Source organism: Terrapene carolina, unplaced genomic scaffold, assembly GCF_002925995.2.
Source record: "Terrapene carolina triunguis isolate 2854851 unplaced genomic scaffold, T_m_triunguis-2.0 Scaffold25, whole genome shotgun sequence".
NCBI classification, from domain to species: domain Eukaryota; kingdom Metazoa; phylum Chordata; order Testudines; family Emydidae; genus Terrapene; species Terrapene triunguis.
Window position 1 is genome coordinate 2,255,018 of NW_020664376.1, and position 18,042 is coordinate 2,273,059.

At 41.8% G+C, this 18,042-nt stretch overlaps 1 protein-coding gene across 1 annotated transcript in view; it reads right to left on the minus strand.

Moving 5' to 3' along the window:
• The window catches only part of LOC113406293 (P protein-like), a 346,792-nt gene that overhangs the window by 234,822 nt on the left and 93,928 nt on the right, over positions 1-18,042 (minus strand). The window contains exons 5-6 of the mRNA XM_026650336.1: positions 14,990-15,047; positions 13,150-13,222 (exon numbers count right to left, since the gene is read on the minus strand). Coding sequence (XP_026506121.1) covers positions 13,150-13,222; positions 14,990-15,047 — 131 coding nt within the window. The remainder of the gene's footprint in view (positions 1-13,149; positions 13,223-14,989; positions 15,048-18,042) is intronic.

Sequence of the window (18,042 nt, forward strand, 5' to 3'; positions counted from 1 at the left end):
TGTCTCCTGCTTCTGACCTCCTGGTATCCTGTCCCAGCTGACTCTTGACTCCTGTCTCATGACTGCGGACTCTCGCTTTCAGCACTAGGTCTGGCTGCCAACAACCCGACCACGACAACAGGCTTGAATGACACATTTGAAATCCCAGCTGCCATCTTCAGCAGGAGGTAGTTTTGTGCACAGATGCGGGCACACGTTGAGTTGGGCATCATGCGGACCACTCAGTAAAGATGTATATTCAACGTGCAGCCAACAAAATTTTAGGATACATAAGGAACGGGATGAGAAATACTGAAAACAATATGTTACCATGCTAATGTAACTAATCTGGAATTTGACTTTTTCACAATTTCACTTAAGAATTTTCAGCATTGAGGCCGTGGTTCAGCAAAGCCAATGTTTACATTTAAGCACATGTACTTAGATCATGGAACTTATAAAAGTGCTTAAGAGCATTGCTGAAGTAGGGCCTTATCACCTGATATTTAATGGGGGTATTTTACAAAGAGATGTAAAAATGTTGCAACATTTTTACAAATTCATGTCAGGCAATTAATTTGTTTTCCAGAAAGACGTTTCACTGCCCATAGTACTGAGAGAATTGAACCAGGAAAGAAAAAAAACACAACTTCGAATTTTTAAAGCATTCTTACCAGTTTGAACACCTACAGGACAGCACTTTATCCCACTTTTAAATAATCTCTAGTGAAATAACTAAAGTTATCCCGGGTTGACCACACTCTGTTTTAATACAGAATGTTTTGGTTTGATATTTGAAGTTCCTACATCTTTACAACGAATTACAGTGTTGCACGCTCATTAGTTCTCAGCAGAAAGGCTGAATGAGCATGGACACTGAACCACCCTTTGTGTAAAAAAAAAAAAAAAAAAAAAAAAATAGGTCTCTCCAGGTCAGAGTTATTACCAGTGCATAATGAGGAAGCATGTACCTCTGTACCCTGACTTGTGGAGAGAAGACTGCAGTCTCCAGAGCTGTCAGAACATCTGACACTTTTCCCAAGCAATGAATCCACTCAAACATTTATTTTTAATTTGTTTAAAAGGGATAATTACACAAGATGATGAATTAAAAAAATGCAAAGCAACCATGAAGAAGTCAACAGTTGTTTCTTTAAACAAATTCCAAACAGGAAAATTCATATGCTGTCCCTACCAAACTTTATATTACATTTCTCTTCCATTGCTGCAGTTTTCCAGGGTGGCTTGCTGTCCACAATTTCCAAACCCCAGTGCAATGGCACAAATCTTTATTGAAACCATATCAACAGCTCTAATGAGAGGCATTAATTATTGTCTTTCAAAAGTCTTGCTGACCTGTATTCATTAACCTAATGACTTGGGGCACCTTTGACAGCCATTATGTACACCATTATGAGTGCAGCCAATAATTTATTTCTACAAAAAAGCTTCAGGTGCATATAATTATGGCATCTTCCTGCCACACAATACATCCAACATAAATCCTATAATTATACAGATGACACATTCAGGAGCTACTACAGAGGAAACAAAGTCATAAGAAAAAGGAAAACTTATTTTCAAGGTATGCACAGTGGTGCCTTCATACAAAATAGTTTCTTCCTACATAGCTTTATTTTTCATTTGTCACTGTTCAAACATGAAACCATAAGAAAAAGCCCTAGCAAGAAGGTCCTATATTTGATTGCACATGAAACTTAATAACTTTCACAGGTCTAAGCTGAGAAACTTAAATTGAAATCCCATTGGGGTTACCTCCTTCCAAACATTACTCAGAATCTCATCTCTTTTCCCCAGTTATGTCACTGCAGATCATAGCCTGCATCTAAGATACAATCTGATGTTCTCAAAACACTTTTGCTGTGGAAAACTACAGCCATATTTCTATGAGTCAAACTGGGACCATTTTCAAAGGTCTGATTTTAATGATGTCTGTTCATTTTAATGATTTCAATGTATTGCTTACTGAATTCAGAAGCTTGTCAAAGCAAAGAGATGCACAAAACATTTGCAGGGAAAGACCCAACTCACACTGAGCCTGGGTTCAAGGTTCATTATACTCTGTGCACCTGGAGAGAAGAAGTTTTCCCAATAGGGGAAACTGGCAATTTCCTTTCCACCCAACAAGTCCCAAGACTCTTTCTTACTACAGCTCCCCTGCTGTGAAGCACAGCCCTGCTAGTGGCACCAGCCTCTTCCTGGTGGGGGGGGGGGTTGAGGTGGGCCTTAGCCACCCCTTACATGGGCCCGCCCCCAGCTCCTCTTCTTCCCCCCCCCCAAAGACCCGCCAGAAGCTGGAGCCAGGCTGTGATAAGAGCTGCCCAGGGAGCCTCCACCTGCCCTCGGCGGCGTGCCCCGGGAGTGGGGACACTAGCTGGGGACTGCTCTCAGGCACCCCAGGGCAGGTGAAAGGTCCAGGGCTCCCCACAGCAGCCCGGGTTCTCTCGGTGGCTCTTACCACGCCCTGGCTCTGACTTCTGGCCTGGCCAGGGGGCGGGACCTCAGGGGGAAAAGGAGGAGCAGGGGGTGGGGCCATAGTTCTGGTGCCAGTAGTCCCCCCACTTCTACACAGGTTCTGGCATTCCTGTGGGGCTCCCCAAATTCACCAGGGCCCCTGGACATGGGCCCTATGGGCCCATGTGTTAATCTGCTTCTGAGCACACCAGGAATCCCAGGGTTCTTCTGGGAGTACAGGAAGTATTCTGATTCCTACTTCATCCACACACGTACATCCCTCCTCCTTTGCTATGGCTAACAATGCACGAAGTCCACAAGGCATCCCATAATGTTTAGCATCAGAAGACCTAAGGGGTTCCAAAGTAACTGCAGGAACTCTGGGGTTTCACTTCTTAGCATATATAGTTGTTAAAGAAACCCTGAAACTTCCCCTGCTAACTCTCTCAGCCAAATGAGCTACTGACCCTCAGCTAAGCAAAGAACTGGATACAGCAGAAGCCTGGTACGGGGAATCAGGCCTCTTGTCATCTCAGAAGAGACCTTGGATTGGAAGGGAGGCAACTTTCAAGATTATCCTTTCCACAGAGATCAAAGATGAGAGCAGTGGCCAGCAGTGTCCCCACCAATAGTGGAAGTGGGGCCACCGCCACATATTATCTGGGTGCTCCTCTAGAGGTGATACCAGGGATGTTGGGGGAGGAATGAATGAAGGGCAGCTATGAGTTGGTGGTTTCTTGTGGGATGGAGGGAAATGTTTCCTTGGAGGCTTCAGTTTGTTAAAGTTCACAGCTCGCTCTTTGCCTCATATTTGTACCATTAATGCATTTAAGGTTCAATCCTGCAGGGTGCTGGGCACTCTGGCCCCAATCCAGCAAAGCGATTGGGTACATGCCTAACATTAAGCATATGCCTTAGTTCTTTGCTGGACCAGAGCTAGAGGGCTCAGCATCTTTCAGACAGTACAAATGAGTACAAGGGGACACTTAACATTTGTTCTGCAGCAGGAAATCTGAGTACGGCAATAAAAAAACAAACCTCAAAAAGGCAAACACAAAAGATTAGACATGCAATAGGATTTTTTAGTCAGTCACCAAGACTATTGTATCTAAGAATGGGGAGAGGGGTGAGTTGGTTGATTGTCGTTCAGGGAAAGGAAAACCCCTTTTTGATATTACTGATGAACAGCTGCCCCCAGCTCTTCATGGCATTATGATTAAAAGGTTTTACAATGACCTCTGCCTGCTCCGTGACTGAAGTAATTGCAGTGATCATTCAATCTGTGATTTCAAAACTCATGCACCTTCAGACATAATCACAGTAACTAACATCCTCAACTCTTCGCTCTTCTTTTTTCCTTCTCATTAGCTTATATCTTTTTTTTTTCCAATGTCACCACTCCCCACATACACTGAAAAACTCTAAATAGTTTTGTTGAAAATCACTGACCAGAAACACTTTGGCCTCATAGCTTATCGGTCAATTTAAGAGATAGTTGTGAATTGCTCGGAACTTAGCCACAGGACGAACCTCAAATATTGCTAATATCTATACTGTGGTAGCACAAAGACACCAACCAAGTTGGGGGCCTCATGTGCTGGGTACTGTATCAACACATAGTAAATGGCACTCCTTGCTCCAAAGAGGTTACAATCTAAAAGACATGACATAACAGGTGGATGAGACAAACAAATGGGTCAAGGAGGATGGACAAGAACAGGAAGTCATGGTATATGAAGAAAATTATAACTTAATTAGCATCACAGAGACTTGGTGGGACAACTCCCATGATTGGAGTACCAGCAATGAGGGGTATAGCTTGCTCTGAAAGGATAGGTATGGGCGGGGGGGGAGGCGGTGTTGCATTATACATCAAGAATGTATACATTTGCTCTGAGGTCCAAGGGGAAGTGTTGAGTCTCTGTGTGAGTATAACAAGGGGAAAGAACAGCATGATGTTACGGTAGGGGTCTATAACAGACCACCAAATCAGGAAGAAGAAGTGGATGAGTCATCCTACAAGCAGGTAACAAGATTAGCTAACGCACATGAGCTAGCATTAATGGTGGATTTTAATTTGCCTGATATCAGTTGGAAGACTATTGCAGAAAAACCTAATACATGCTGCAAATTCTTAGCATGTGTAGGGGACAGCTTTCTGATCCTGAAAGTTGTGGAAACAACTGGGAGGGGGGGTAATACATTTTGGATTTGGTTTTGACCAACAGGGATGAATTAGTTGCAAATGTGAAGGTGGTCGGGAACTTGGGAGGAAGAGATTGTGATCTGATAGCATTCAAGATCCTATGGAAAGAAGGACATGAGAACAGCAAAACAGGGACACTGGACTTCAGAAAGTCAGATTTCAACCAACTCAGAGAACTAGTAAGCAAGGTCCTGTGGAAAGACTAATTAGAAAGAAAAGGAGTCAACGGGGGCGGGCAGTTCTTAAAAGATGTAACACTAGAAGCTCAACATCAAGCTATTCCGACGCAGAGGAAAGATAAAAGCCACAGGAGGTCAATGTGGCTGCACAAGGAGCTTTTTAGCGATCTAAAAATGAAAAGGGATACATACAGGAAATGGAAGGAGGGCCATGTCACCAAGGAGGTATACATGAGAATAGCGAGAGCGTTTAGGGAGAAAAATCAGGAAAGTCACAGCTGGCAAGGAATGTTTGAGATAACAAGAAGGGGTTCTTCAAATATGTCAGACAAAAAAGAAAGATAAGGGATGGTTGGGTCTGCTGCTCAATGGAAAAGGTGAGCGGGTAATGGGAAATGATATGAGGGCAGAGCTGCTCAATGCCTACTTTGCTTCAGTCTTCTCACATAAAATAACATGTGACCAGATGACTCGTAAAATTACCATAGACAATAAAGGGGAAGGGATGCAGATCAGGATAAGTAAAGAACACATCAGATCAATTTGAATGAATTCAAATCAGCAGGGCTGGGGCTATTCACTTGAGGAATTCACTGAAAGAATTAGCTGAAGAAATCTTGGCACCACTAGCAATATTTACAAACTCATGGATGACAGGAAAGGTCCCAGAAGACTGGAGACAGGCTAACATAGTGCCCATCTTTTAAAAAAGGGGGGGGGAAAGGAGGAGCTGGGGAACTATAGACTGGTCATCCTGACTTCAATACCTGGAGCAATGTATAAAACATTCAATTTGTGAATACCTGGAGGATGAAGGGGTAATCACTAGCAGGGAGCATGGATTTACCAAGAACAAATCATGCCAAACCAGTTTGATTTCCTTCTTTGACAGGGTAACTGATTTGGTGGATAGGGGGAATGCGGTGGACATAATATACTTGGGACTTTTGACACAGTCCGACATGATATTCTGATAAGTAAGTTGAAGAAATGCAGGTTTGGCGGAACTACCATTAAGTGAATACATAATTGGTTAAACAACCGCAAACAAAGAGTAACTATTAATGGAACGATGTTGGATTAGAGAGAGGTCTCAAGTGGGGTTCCACAGAGATCTGTTCTGGGTCAGGTGTTATTTAACATCTTTATTAATGACCTGGATATAGGTATAGAGAGCATACTGATCAAATTTGCAGATGACACAAAGCTGGGGGGGGTGCCAATACTTTGGAGAACAGAGCTAAAATTCAGAGCGATATTGATAAATTGGAGAACTAGGCTATAGACAACAAAATGAAATTCAACAAAGACAAATGTAAGGTGCTGCACTTAGGGAAGATAAGCCAAATGCACAAATACAGAATGTGGAGGTGAGGATAACTGGCTTGGCAACAGCACTGCTGACAAGGATCTGTGTAGTTGTGGTGAATCACATGCTCAACATGAGTCAGCAATGCGATGCTGTTGCAAAATATAAATAAATAAATAAATAAATATATTCATATTCAATTTTAGGTTTAACAGAGTCACAGCCTGCAAGTCACAGGAAGTAATAGTACCACTCTACTCGGAGCTGGTTAGGCCTCAAATAGGTGTCCAATTTTGGTCACTAATGTATAGAAAGCATGTAGAGAAACTGGAAAGGATCCAGAGGCAAGTGACAAATATGATCAAAGGTATGGAATGCAAGTCATACGAACAAAGGCTGAAGGAACTGGGTATGTTTGGTTTGAAAAAGAGGAGATTCAAGGGGAATGTGACAGAGGTCGTCAGATACTTGAAAGGCTGCCATAAAAAAGATGGAGAAAAAATTGTTCTCTCGTGTCACAGAGGGCAGGACAATGGGTTCAAACTACAGCATATTAGATTAAATCTCAAGAAAAGCTTCCTAACAGTAGAACAATGCCTCAGGAGGTTGTGGAAGCTTCTTCACTGGAGGTTTTTAAAAGGAGGCTGGATAGCCATCTGTCTTGGATGGCTTAGACACAACAAATCCTGCATCTTGGCAGGGGTTTAGACTAGATGACCATTGTGATCCCTTCTAACCCTACGATTCTATGATTCTAGTGTGCAGTGTGAAGGTAACAAAAAATAATCAGATGTGCTCAATTCTTAGCCAGTCGGGGGCAGTAATCACAACTCACCACCTGCCTTGTCATTATTAGAGTGCAGTTATAGAAGAGGTGAATTTTGAGGGGCGATTTGAAGGACCACGAAATGGCATTAGAGTCTAATTGGAAATTTCCCCAATGCATGGCAGGCACTGGCACAAGAGAAAGTACAAAGGTACTTGAGGGGGAAGTGGACAAACAGGTAATCAAGGCTGCTATCATTGGCAGAGCAAATGTGGGAGCTGACAGCTCGATAAGCTAAATGTGCGGTCTTGTGGGAAAGAAGTGGCTCAAAGCTTGGAAGAATTTGAAGGAATCTCAGAACTGCAATGCAACGGAAGGTGTTAAAGTTATTACCTGCAACACTTTTTTTAGTAGGAGCCAAACATTTCTCGTTAAAGAGAGAAGCATTCAACTAAAGATAATTGTAATAGGTGAGGCAAGGTAAATAAGTACTATGCCAAAGAAACACAGACTCTTCTTTAAATGAGGGGGAGGTGGTATATGGTTGGATTGCACAATTCCTTTTTAGCATACAAGAATCCCAATTACTTTTTCATTTCAGAAACCCTAGTTCTATTATGGTGCATTGATTTGCTCCAGACCTCTGTTCTCTATTGCCTGTACAACATACAAATTTGTATAGATCAGGGCAAAAGTTATTAGAAACACAGCATGAAGAGAAGCACAGTAATGAATGTGGAGAACACCTAGCATTTCAGAACATCCTACAAAACCAAAACTTATTTTCATTATGGGAGAAATGCAGAAATACTTCTCTTGGTAGTTCATGGTTTTCTAATTAATGAACTCAGATCATTTGTGAATACTGATGACTGTGCAGTCAAGTAGGCCAAAAAGCCTTGTGTATTAGGAGTATTCATCCCTAAACTGAGCAGCATTGGGTTTTGTTAATGCATCACTGTATCTTTTCTGCTATTTTTAAAACCCAGTTCCCAAAGGTGTATCTTCTTATTAATTATTGATACTTTGCACTTACCTGCCTTTCATTCAAAGATTTGAAAATATTTCACAAACATGACACAACAGCGTAGGGTAACCAGACAGCAAGTGTGAAAAATCGGGACGGGGGTGGGGGGGTAATAGGATCCCATATAAGAAAAAGACCCCAAAATCGGGACTGTCCCTATAAAATCAGGACATCTGGTGACCCTACAACAGCGTATTGAGCCTTGCCAACTGCAAAAGAGGGCCTGCTGCCATGCACTGGCACAGAATACCTCTTGTGGCTGAATGAGCTTTTAAGTCAATAAGTTACAAATGATTTAAAAAAAAAAAAAAAAGGAATAGCACCATCACCATTTTGGAAGATTATATTAAATCAATTTAATTTGAATCAGGGCCAGTACAGAAACCAAATGCATTTGTGATCAAAATAGTACTAAAGCAAATCCTACAGACATGGAAAATCTCCATGAAGTCACTGGAGGGGGTGGTTTTCTGGTATTGCTTTTGACAGCTGCAGCCTAGCTACCTCAGTGCTGTGTCCCAGGTGTGCTTTGGTGAAATGGGCAAAAGCAAAGAGAAACAGCAGTTCAGGAGGAGGGACGGACATAGAAGATGATGGGAAGAGAGACAACTAGGGTTAACACAGGTGAGGAACAACAATAGAAAGAAAGGGAAGGAGAGAGAGAAGATGGAAAAGAGGTAGTCATAGGTAAAATGAAAAGTGAAGAACATCCATCCCAGTAGAAATAGCTCCTACTGCCAGAGATGGGAAGTACTGCCTCCAACAAAACTAATTCTGGTGCTGAGAGACAGTGGGCATGACAGGGAAAACCACAAACATCGAACTGAAGCTGGAAAGGTGGAAAAAATACAAAAGCGGAAGAAGAAAGAAGAGTATCACTCTTTTTGGCATGAAAATGCTTACAAATTCTTGGTTTTTCATTGAAAATATTTTTCATTAGAAGTTTTCCAACCATCTCTAGCCTGTACAAGCCTCTGCATTCCCACATCAGCTACATTTTGCTTTCAAAACTTTAGCTCTTTCCTCTATTTCTCTCCAGCACAGTTAATTTTGAATTAGCCATACTAGCAGTGCCTGCATAGACTTTCCTGTCAGAATTGAATCATTATTATTTTTCACTGATCTCTGCCCTTTCCAAACACCGAAGACAACAGAGTCAAATCTAGAGAGAGAAGTTCTGTACCTGGACTCATGGTTCTGTTCCTACTAACCTTTGTGGGAAAATTTTGCGCTCACATAGAGACTGATCTTGTGAGACAGCAAGCTCCTCACAAGATCAGACGTTTACATGAGTACAGGCATCAATGGGAGATGCACCCATGAGAGAAGAACAGGGCCATATGTTTCTAATTCACACAACAGCAGATATTAAATTGAAAAATGTGCCATGGCTGCCATCAGAGATTAACTCAGGGACCTCCAGAGCCCAAAACAAGAGTCTCTAAGCTTGAGCTAATGAGCCAGTGTCACAGACATAGCTGCCCCGTAGCATCCCTTGCTGGCGAAGCATGGCACTAGGGATGTTCCCTGCCTCAATTTCCCCTCACCTGGGTTTTCTGTGTCTTGGCCCTCTGGCTAGGTAATTCTCAGAGTTCAATTCCTTTCTGGGGTGACAAAAGTTCACACAAACAAAAGGTTCTTTCTTATTGTTTGGGCTCCTCTTCAGCCCATCCTCTGGGCTCAGTTCCCAGCCTCTTCTGGGCTACTTTTAAGTCTCTCTGCTCTGGGATAGAGTGCTGACTCCCAAGCTGCTTTCCCTGGGGTCCCCTCACAGCCTCAGCCTCTCTGGGCTACCTTTCAGTCTTCCCTGCTCTGGGATAGTGCCCTGACTCAAGAGTCTTTCCAGAACCTACTTCAGGGCCTTTCACAGGACCCCAACTTTCTCCCTGTGGTTCCTCCCTCTGATTTCTCTGGCCTTTTTACGAGGTTCAGGTATTAACCAGGCTGTTACCTGACCCCAATTAATCTTACCCCCTTGGCTGGAGGCAGCTAACTATGGCATAGGTGGGACTAATTGAACAAGGCTGCCTAACCCCAGGAGTCCTGGCGGGCATCCCATCACAGTCAGGCTCTGCAGTGAAGATCTGTAACAGACCCTCATCTTTTGTAGGCCAGGCACAAAGGACATGTAATACACACTGTCTAGTGGGATGCATAAGTTCTCAGGGCAGAGACCTTTCCTATTGGTCCCTAATTCACCATTCACATATGTAGCATTCTAGAACTAATATGGCAAACAATAATAATATAGAAGAAATGCAGTCATTCCAAAGTATGGCCTCTTCAGTAGAATTCAAGAGAAACAAATACATAGAATCTTAGGACTTGATTGGACCTCAAGAGGTCATCTAGTCCAGTCCTCTGCACTCATGGAAGGACTAAGTATTATCTAGACCATCTCTGCCATCCTGATAGAGATTCCACAACTTCCTTAGGCAATTTATTCCAGCGCTTAACCACCCTGACAGTTGGGAAGTTTTTCCTAATATCTAACCTAAACCGCCCTTGCTGCAATTTCAGCCCATTGCTTCTTGTCCTATCCTCAGAGGTTAAGAAGAACAATTTTTCTCCCTCCTCCTTCTAACAACCTTTTATGTACTTGAAAACTGTTATGTCCCCTCTCAGTCTTCTCTTCTCCAGAATAAACAAACCCAATTTTTTCATTTTCCCCTTCAATCTAGACCTTTAATCATTTTTGTTGCTCTTCTTTGGACTCTCTCCAATTCATCCACATCTTTCCTGAAATGTGGTGCCCAGCACTGGACACAATACTCCAGCTGAGGCCTACTCAGTGCGGAGTAGAGTGGAAGAATTACTTCTCGTGTCTTGCTTACAACACTCCTGCTAATACGTCCCAGAATGAGGTTTGCTTTTTTTGCAACAGTGCTACAGTGTTCACTCATATTTAACCTGTGATCCACTATGACCCCCAGATCCCTTTCCGCAGTACTCCTTCCTAAGCAGTCATTTCCTATTTGTATGTGTGCAACTGATTGTTCCTTTCTAAGTGGTGTACTTTGCACTTGTCCTTATTGAATTTCATCCTACTTACTTCAGACCATTTCTCCAATTTGTCCAGATCATTTTTAATTTTAATCCTATCCTAATAATACCACCATGTATTACCTGCAAGCCTGGCAGTGCTTATTAATATTTCAGTCTGTATGTAGATATTAATTCCCTATAGTCTAATACTTAGATTTCAAGGTACTAAAAACCTCAGATTCAACAGCAGAATATTGGTGCATTTAATCATTCACTAAATGTTCATGTATAATGAACAGCTCACATTAGTAGTAATAGAAGCATCAAATTAAATGTCTTCCCTCCTCACCCCCTGCATAGGTTCCAAGCAGTGGTGCCAATTAGAGGTGTCAGGAGTGGGGAAATGAAAGAAATGCCCCCCCTCAAGGTTTTGGCACTTGCTCAAAGTTCCACAGGCTATGAAGCTGGGGCGGGGGGAGATGCTCCAAGCACTTTTAAGCAGTGGTCCCCTACTACATCAGTACGGCTGCTGTTGGAGCAGTCCAGAGCATTGCTCCAGCTGTGTGGTTGCACATCACTGAAATTTGACCGGGCCAGCCCTCTGTCCAGACAGAAGGGCAACTGGGCCAAATTTCAGTGGGTGTCATTGTGATCTGATGCATGGTGTCACAACACCACTCAAATCTGACCAAACTGCCACTCTGTACAGATGGAGGGGTGGCCAGCCAAATAGTGTTGTGACCTGGTATATGGGGAGTCTGTCCCTGTACAGTGAAATGCAAGGGAATCTACTGAGAACTGGACTCCTGGCAGCATCAGTTCATTCACTCTGTGGGTAAGAGAGAGGAGAAACTCCCTGGCCAAAGGAGACCAGGGGTCCATGTGGAGTGTGGAGCAGGGCCTGGAGCAGTGTCCCTGCCGTGGAGATGGCAAAGATCAGAATTTGTGCTCCAGAAAATATCTGAATTAGCACCCTTCCAAAACTAAAAGGGACCACTGTGATCATCTAGTCTGACCATAGAATTCCCCCAAAATAATTCCTAGAACATGTCTTTTAGAAAAACATGCAATCTTTATTTAAAAATTTTCAGTGATGGAGAATCCACCACAACCCAGGGTAAATTGTTCCAATGGTTCCATTATACCACTATTAAAAATGTATGCCTTATTCCAGTCTGAATGTATCTAGCTTCAACTTCCAGCCACTGGATCATGTTATACCTTTTTCTGCTATACCGACGAGCCCATTATCTAATATTTGTTCCCCATATAGGTACTTATAAACTGCCATCAAGTCACCCCTTAACCTTCTCTTTGTTAAACTGAATGAATTAAGCTCCTTATGTCTAGTGCTATAAGGCATGTTTTTTAATCCCTTAATCATTCTTGTGAGTCTTCTCTCAACCTTCTCAAATTTATCAACATCCTTCTTGAAATGTGAACACCAGAACTGGATACAGTATTCCAGTAGCAGTCTCTCCAGTGCCAAATAGAGGGGTAAAGTCACCTCTCTGCTCCTACTCAAGAATCCCCTCTTTATACTTCCAAAGATTGTGTTGGCCCTTTTGGCCGCAGCATCATACTGGGAGTTCAACTTCATATCATTGACAAAGGAAGCAGTATTCCACCATCATCATCAAGGACTCAAAGCTTCTACTCAAATCTCCATCACTGCGTACATTTTTCATTTTCTAAATACAACTTTACTGGACATTAACAAGAAAAAAAGATTCTGTCCATCTTCTTGCTTACTAATTATATATTACAGGTAAACTATGATAAGGGTTATTTATTAAAATGTATTATTAATAACTTTAATTCACATTTCAACTAGTCATATCTTTGAGGGAACTAGTTTTGGGATTTTTCTGTCATTGTGACCTTACACCTCTGTTGTTTACATTTTGCATATTGTGGTCAGGTTTCATTATGAACTTCAGTTCCCTTTTTAAGACATGAATAGGGGTCAAGTGGTGTCCAGTTGAAGAAATAGGAAAATCAGGCCTTTGCACACTTCATTATCACTTACATAAGTTACTATGGAAACAGGTTTGTGAACAAATTAATTTGCTACCATAAGGGCAGTTAGGTAGCATCACAGACTCTAAGGAAATAAATCGCTGTAATCAGCAAAGCAGCCATTTTGAATCAGCTTATCATCAGTATAACCGATGACCACACTGCTCTCTCTGATTATTAAAAAAAGAAAATGATAAAGGATACAGTAGCCTTCCAATGGTGACACAGCCAACATCTGCCAGGGTGCTCCTTGATCTGGGTAAGTGCTAAATAATATCTATGACAAACAAAAAATGGGCATACATTGAATTGTTACAGAGTTGACCTATCTACCTAGTCTGTCTCAAAAAATATATGAAATGGCCTTTCTTGAACCTTATAAACAAATGCATAATTCACAATAATGTTTTCAGGTATATTTAATTCCAATTGCTGATATTTCTCTTAAAACCAGGCCTGTGACTCTCAAAAAGAGTGAGTGGTATTGAGGTGTAATCCTTCACCACATTTAAACTAGCAAAGTCATACGTTTTGTTTATTGCAATCAAGTCTCTCCCAGGACCAAGTTGCAGGCTAGTTTTAAGGAACTGTCTGGAAAGTTAGGCCCAAATCCTGCCCTGGCTGAAGGGAAACAAATGCTTACTGTGTCCTCTGCTACAGGAATCCTGCCAGGTAGAAAAAGATTCCTCATATCAGGCAAGCAGATAATTTCCAACCCTCCAAAACACTTGCAGAGCCTTGCAGCCTAACAGTTCACAGATTCCATTAGGACTGTCCTTACAGTCAACAGCAGCAATCTGACAACTCAGCTGCAGAACCCCCTCAGCCACCTCCCCTGCTATGCCTCTAGCTTCCCTCCACTAGAACACTGTGACTACTACTGGATCCTGGATCAGTGTCTCCCTCCATTCTTTTTCTGCCTCCACCTTTCAAGCGTTCGATTGGTTTCATTGTAGTGCATTAGGGAGCAACAGAGCCAGGCAAGGAGACACTTAATTCGGGAGCTGGCTGCCTCCACCAGCACTGTTGATCAGTTAATATGAGGCAAGGAGGATGGAAAAGCCAGGATAATCATGAAAGAAAGGAGGAGAGAAAATGAGGATCCCGGAAGGGAAAGAGTGAGAGGAGAGAACTAGAATCAGGCAGTGGACTAGAGGGGGGATTTGAGGAGAGATGAGAAACAGCTCATTAGAGATGGAAATTAAACACACACACACACACACACACACACACACACGGCATTTACAGGCAAGAGACACTTGTGGATGGGGAAAAGAGACAGGAGTATTAGAACAATGAAAAGAGGAAGAAGGAAAGAGCAGAGATTATAGAAGGAGAAGACAGAGGAGGACGAGGAAAGGGTTATAGAGACAGAAAGAGAGAGGAATTAGAATTAGGGCATCAGGCAGAATGGGAGAGATTTTTAAGAAGGGCTGGGTCTGGGGGAACTAGCTAGAATATGACGCTATATACTATTTTCACCCTCCCTGCTTTATTCCTGGGACAGTTTCTCTGTCTTCCCCAATGGCTGCTAGAGTGTAGCCTTCTGCAGCTGCCCTCCCTGTGCTAGCTGACCAGAAGTGATACCGCCAGCCACATTTTAGCAGCCATTGGGGAAGGCAGAGAGCCCACACGAGGTTTTGCAGGGCCTGTTTTCCACTCTGCAAGGAGTTCCATGAGAGTCTGAGGAGGAAATGGAGGAGTTAGTGTGGACATTTTGACAGAGGAAGAAGCTGAAACCCTGAAGGCCCCCAGTTTTGAAGCGGTACTTGAGGAGCCATTTCAAAATCATTATACACCTGCCAGTGACATACATGCTAATTAACTGGACCTGCCTCCTCTCCAAGCCCCCTTGGGGGCACAGTTTGTAGCATGTGGGACAGTGTTTAACTAATTCACAAGAGACCTGTGCATCTTTTTGCCCATTGATCCTCACTCCCCTGAGAGGATTAAATTTAGCCTTAAGTGACAGTAATTCCAATTTAAAATCATTACACTAATTCTAATATATTAAATGTAAGAATGTTGCAAATCCAATACTTACAGAGCACACCACTACAAAGATAAAAAGGGTTGAAACTTTTAGGAATCTTAAACAGCATCTGAAAGGTAAGAATAATGTTACTTATACATACAAACTTTATAAAAAACATTATTTGTGTTTAATCATAAGGAAATTTTTTAGATAGAAAATAACATGATTAGCCAGAGAACTCAGTTTCCCCATAGAGTACTGAATACGGGCACTACAATGCAAGCAATTGCAAGCAATTGTCTATTGCCATTCCAGAGCCCAATCTTGTCATCCTTACAAATACAAAGCTACTTTTGACATCAGTGGAGTTTTCCTTGTATAAGAACTTCAAGGCTGGGCCCTAAATACATTTTACTTGTTACACAAGAGGCACACCGTCATGGCTGACTTCTCCAAAATTTGATCAATCCCTCAAAATATTTCTAATACGTACCCTGAAAATTATTGAAAAAAAATCATAGTTGTAAGAAGGGAATAGACATTTGGAGTCCCGCAATAATCAAATTACACCTCTACCCCGATATAATGCTGTCCTCGGGAGCCAAAAAATCTTACCGCATTATAGGTGAAACGGCATTATATCGAACTTGCTTTGATCCACCAGAGTGCGCAGCCCCACCCCCCCCCGGAGCGCTGCTTTATCGCGTTATATCCAAATTCGTGTTATATCAGGTTGTGTTATATCGGGGTAGAGGTGTATCTCTTTAAAACATCACCAGTTACTGGACATTCACAGATAAACTATCAGAACCTTGGTTTTGATTTATATTTTACATTATCACAGTGAGCCTGAGTACACTGAACAATGACTTATTTTAAAAAGATTCAGTGCCATCAAATATGCTAAAATCTCAGGAAAATATTTAGTATGTCAAACCAGGCTTGTTTTAAATTAAACTATTTTCTATTAAAAATTTGCATTTTCCAGTAATCAGTTTTTACATTTACCATTTAAAAACTATGTCCTTGTGTCTTATATGTGGGAGCTCTCTCTCTCTCTACTAATTATTTTTCTATTTGTCAATACTATACATAAAATCAATGTGTGATAGAAAATATATCCCAGTGTTCACACCCTACATGCTACTGGAATAATGTTTGTACAAGGTATGCCTTGTGAGGTATCAATAAATATCTCATAACTCGCTGATCAAGAATATCATGGCAAAATGCATATAGCAACATTATATGTAAAGTTTGAATATAAGCTGAAATCACGACTGAAGTATGTTTTCCAGATAAGTCTGGGGAGTGGCCAAACTAGTTGCTGAGAGAGGGCAAGCTGACACCTCAGACAGGTGGAAACAAGGCTGATGAACCATTACCCGCTAAGTGGCCAGTCTTTGGCAAGGAAGGGGGCACGGGCAAAAAATCTACATCTTAGCAAAGAAACAGCATGGAGTTTCCTTCACTAGACTGCCTGTCAACTTGCTCCCAGCTGGAAATGCTTCTCAAATGGGGGACAGGACTACCAAAAGAAGGGGCAGATACCCCAAGACACCCTTTCTCTCTGTGTGTCTCTGGTATCACTCCTAAGAGGACAAGGGAAAACAGAAGTTGGACTTGGGGGGAAGGGTGGGTCCTGACCAGAAGAGTTTGGTCAGCAACCTTGCTGGAAGCATATGGTGATAAATCTTTGAATCTAATATAGTTTGTAGTTAATAAACTTGTTTTAGTGTTTTATCTAATCCAGTGTGTTTGAATTGGAGTGTCTGGGTAACTCTATTTAAAATAATAAGCTGGCGTATTATTCCCTGAAGGAATAACAGATTTAATATATTTGTACTGTCCAGGAGAGGACTGGGCAGTACAGGACATACATTTCTGGGGGAAGATCTGGGACTGTGTTGAGGTCACCCTTCAGTATAAGTAAGGCTTGTGAGAGCCAGGGTTTAGCTGTCAAGCTGCAATTACACACAGACCCTCAGTGTGTAGCTTGCCTGCTGGAAGGCTGTTTGTGAGTGGCCCAGGTGGGAGCTACTACAACAAAGCATTGTAAAGCACCCAAAGACAGGGGGGACACAGCCCCCACTAGTCTGGATTGTGCCCCGGGTGTGTCACATTGTTTTATATTCACAGTAGCAATGGGTTCTACTTTGTAATTTGTCTCTTAAATCTCTCCATTAACTAAAACCATGGATGTCTCCCTAGTATTTTAGCTAAAAGTAAACATTAAAAAATCCACTGCCTTCTGATAGAATGTCAAGTGAGTGGGTTGCTTTAAGCCTGATGGGAGCAAAGAGAAAAACATTCCAAGACACTAGAATTAGTTGAGAAGGGTCTAGTTCAATAAACAGCTGCATTAAGAGAGTCATTTGTGACTCTAAACTAAACTAGACAAGTTTCAAAAGATTCAGAAGTCATGTCTGAATCATAGTGGAAATAAGTCCTAGGATCAAGATCACTGATGGGAAAATTAGAAACCATGTAGGTGGCCACAGAGTGATCCAAGCTGCAAGGCAGCAGAGAAGCAGGCTCAGTCTATTTAAAGTCTTTCATCTAGAAACATCAAAGTCCAAGCTATTGAAAAATGGAAAATAGCAGAACAAAAAAGGTTTGAAACTCAAGGCAGCAATGACCAATTTTAAGTTACAAAAGCAATTACCAGCACCTCAGGATTGATAATACGTGTGAGCTACAACCAAGTAGGATGTGTGAAGAACACCCAGTACATGTCTTTAATTATATATTTTGTTTCTCTCTCCCACATCTATTCTCTGCCTCTTAACACCACACTACTATTTACGTACTTTGTTAGGATTTTTTAATATTTTACAAATTATTAAAGCCCTGTTCAGATTATTTTAGATTTAATGCATTTGATAAATCTTCAGTCTGCACTTTCAAATTATGTTTCAGCAGTTCCTATTGAAACAAGAAACATGATGACAACTACATTGGAAGATACAATAGAAATCAAGAGGCGTTAATTGAGAAGTCCATAACTACTTGTCCTTAAATAACAAATTCATCCTCAGGGACTGACAAGATATAATTAGAAGCTTCTGAAAAATGTTATTTTATTGATGAAGCATAGCATTTGGGGGAGAGGGTTGTTTGTT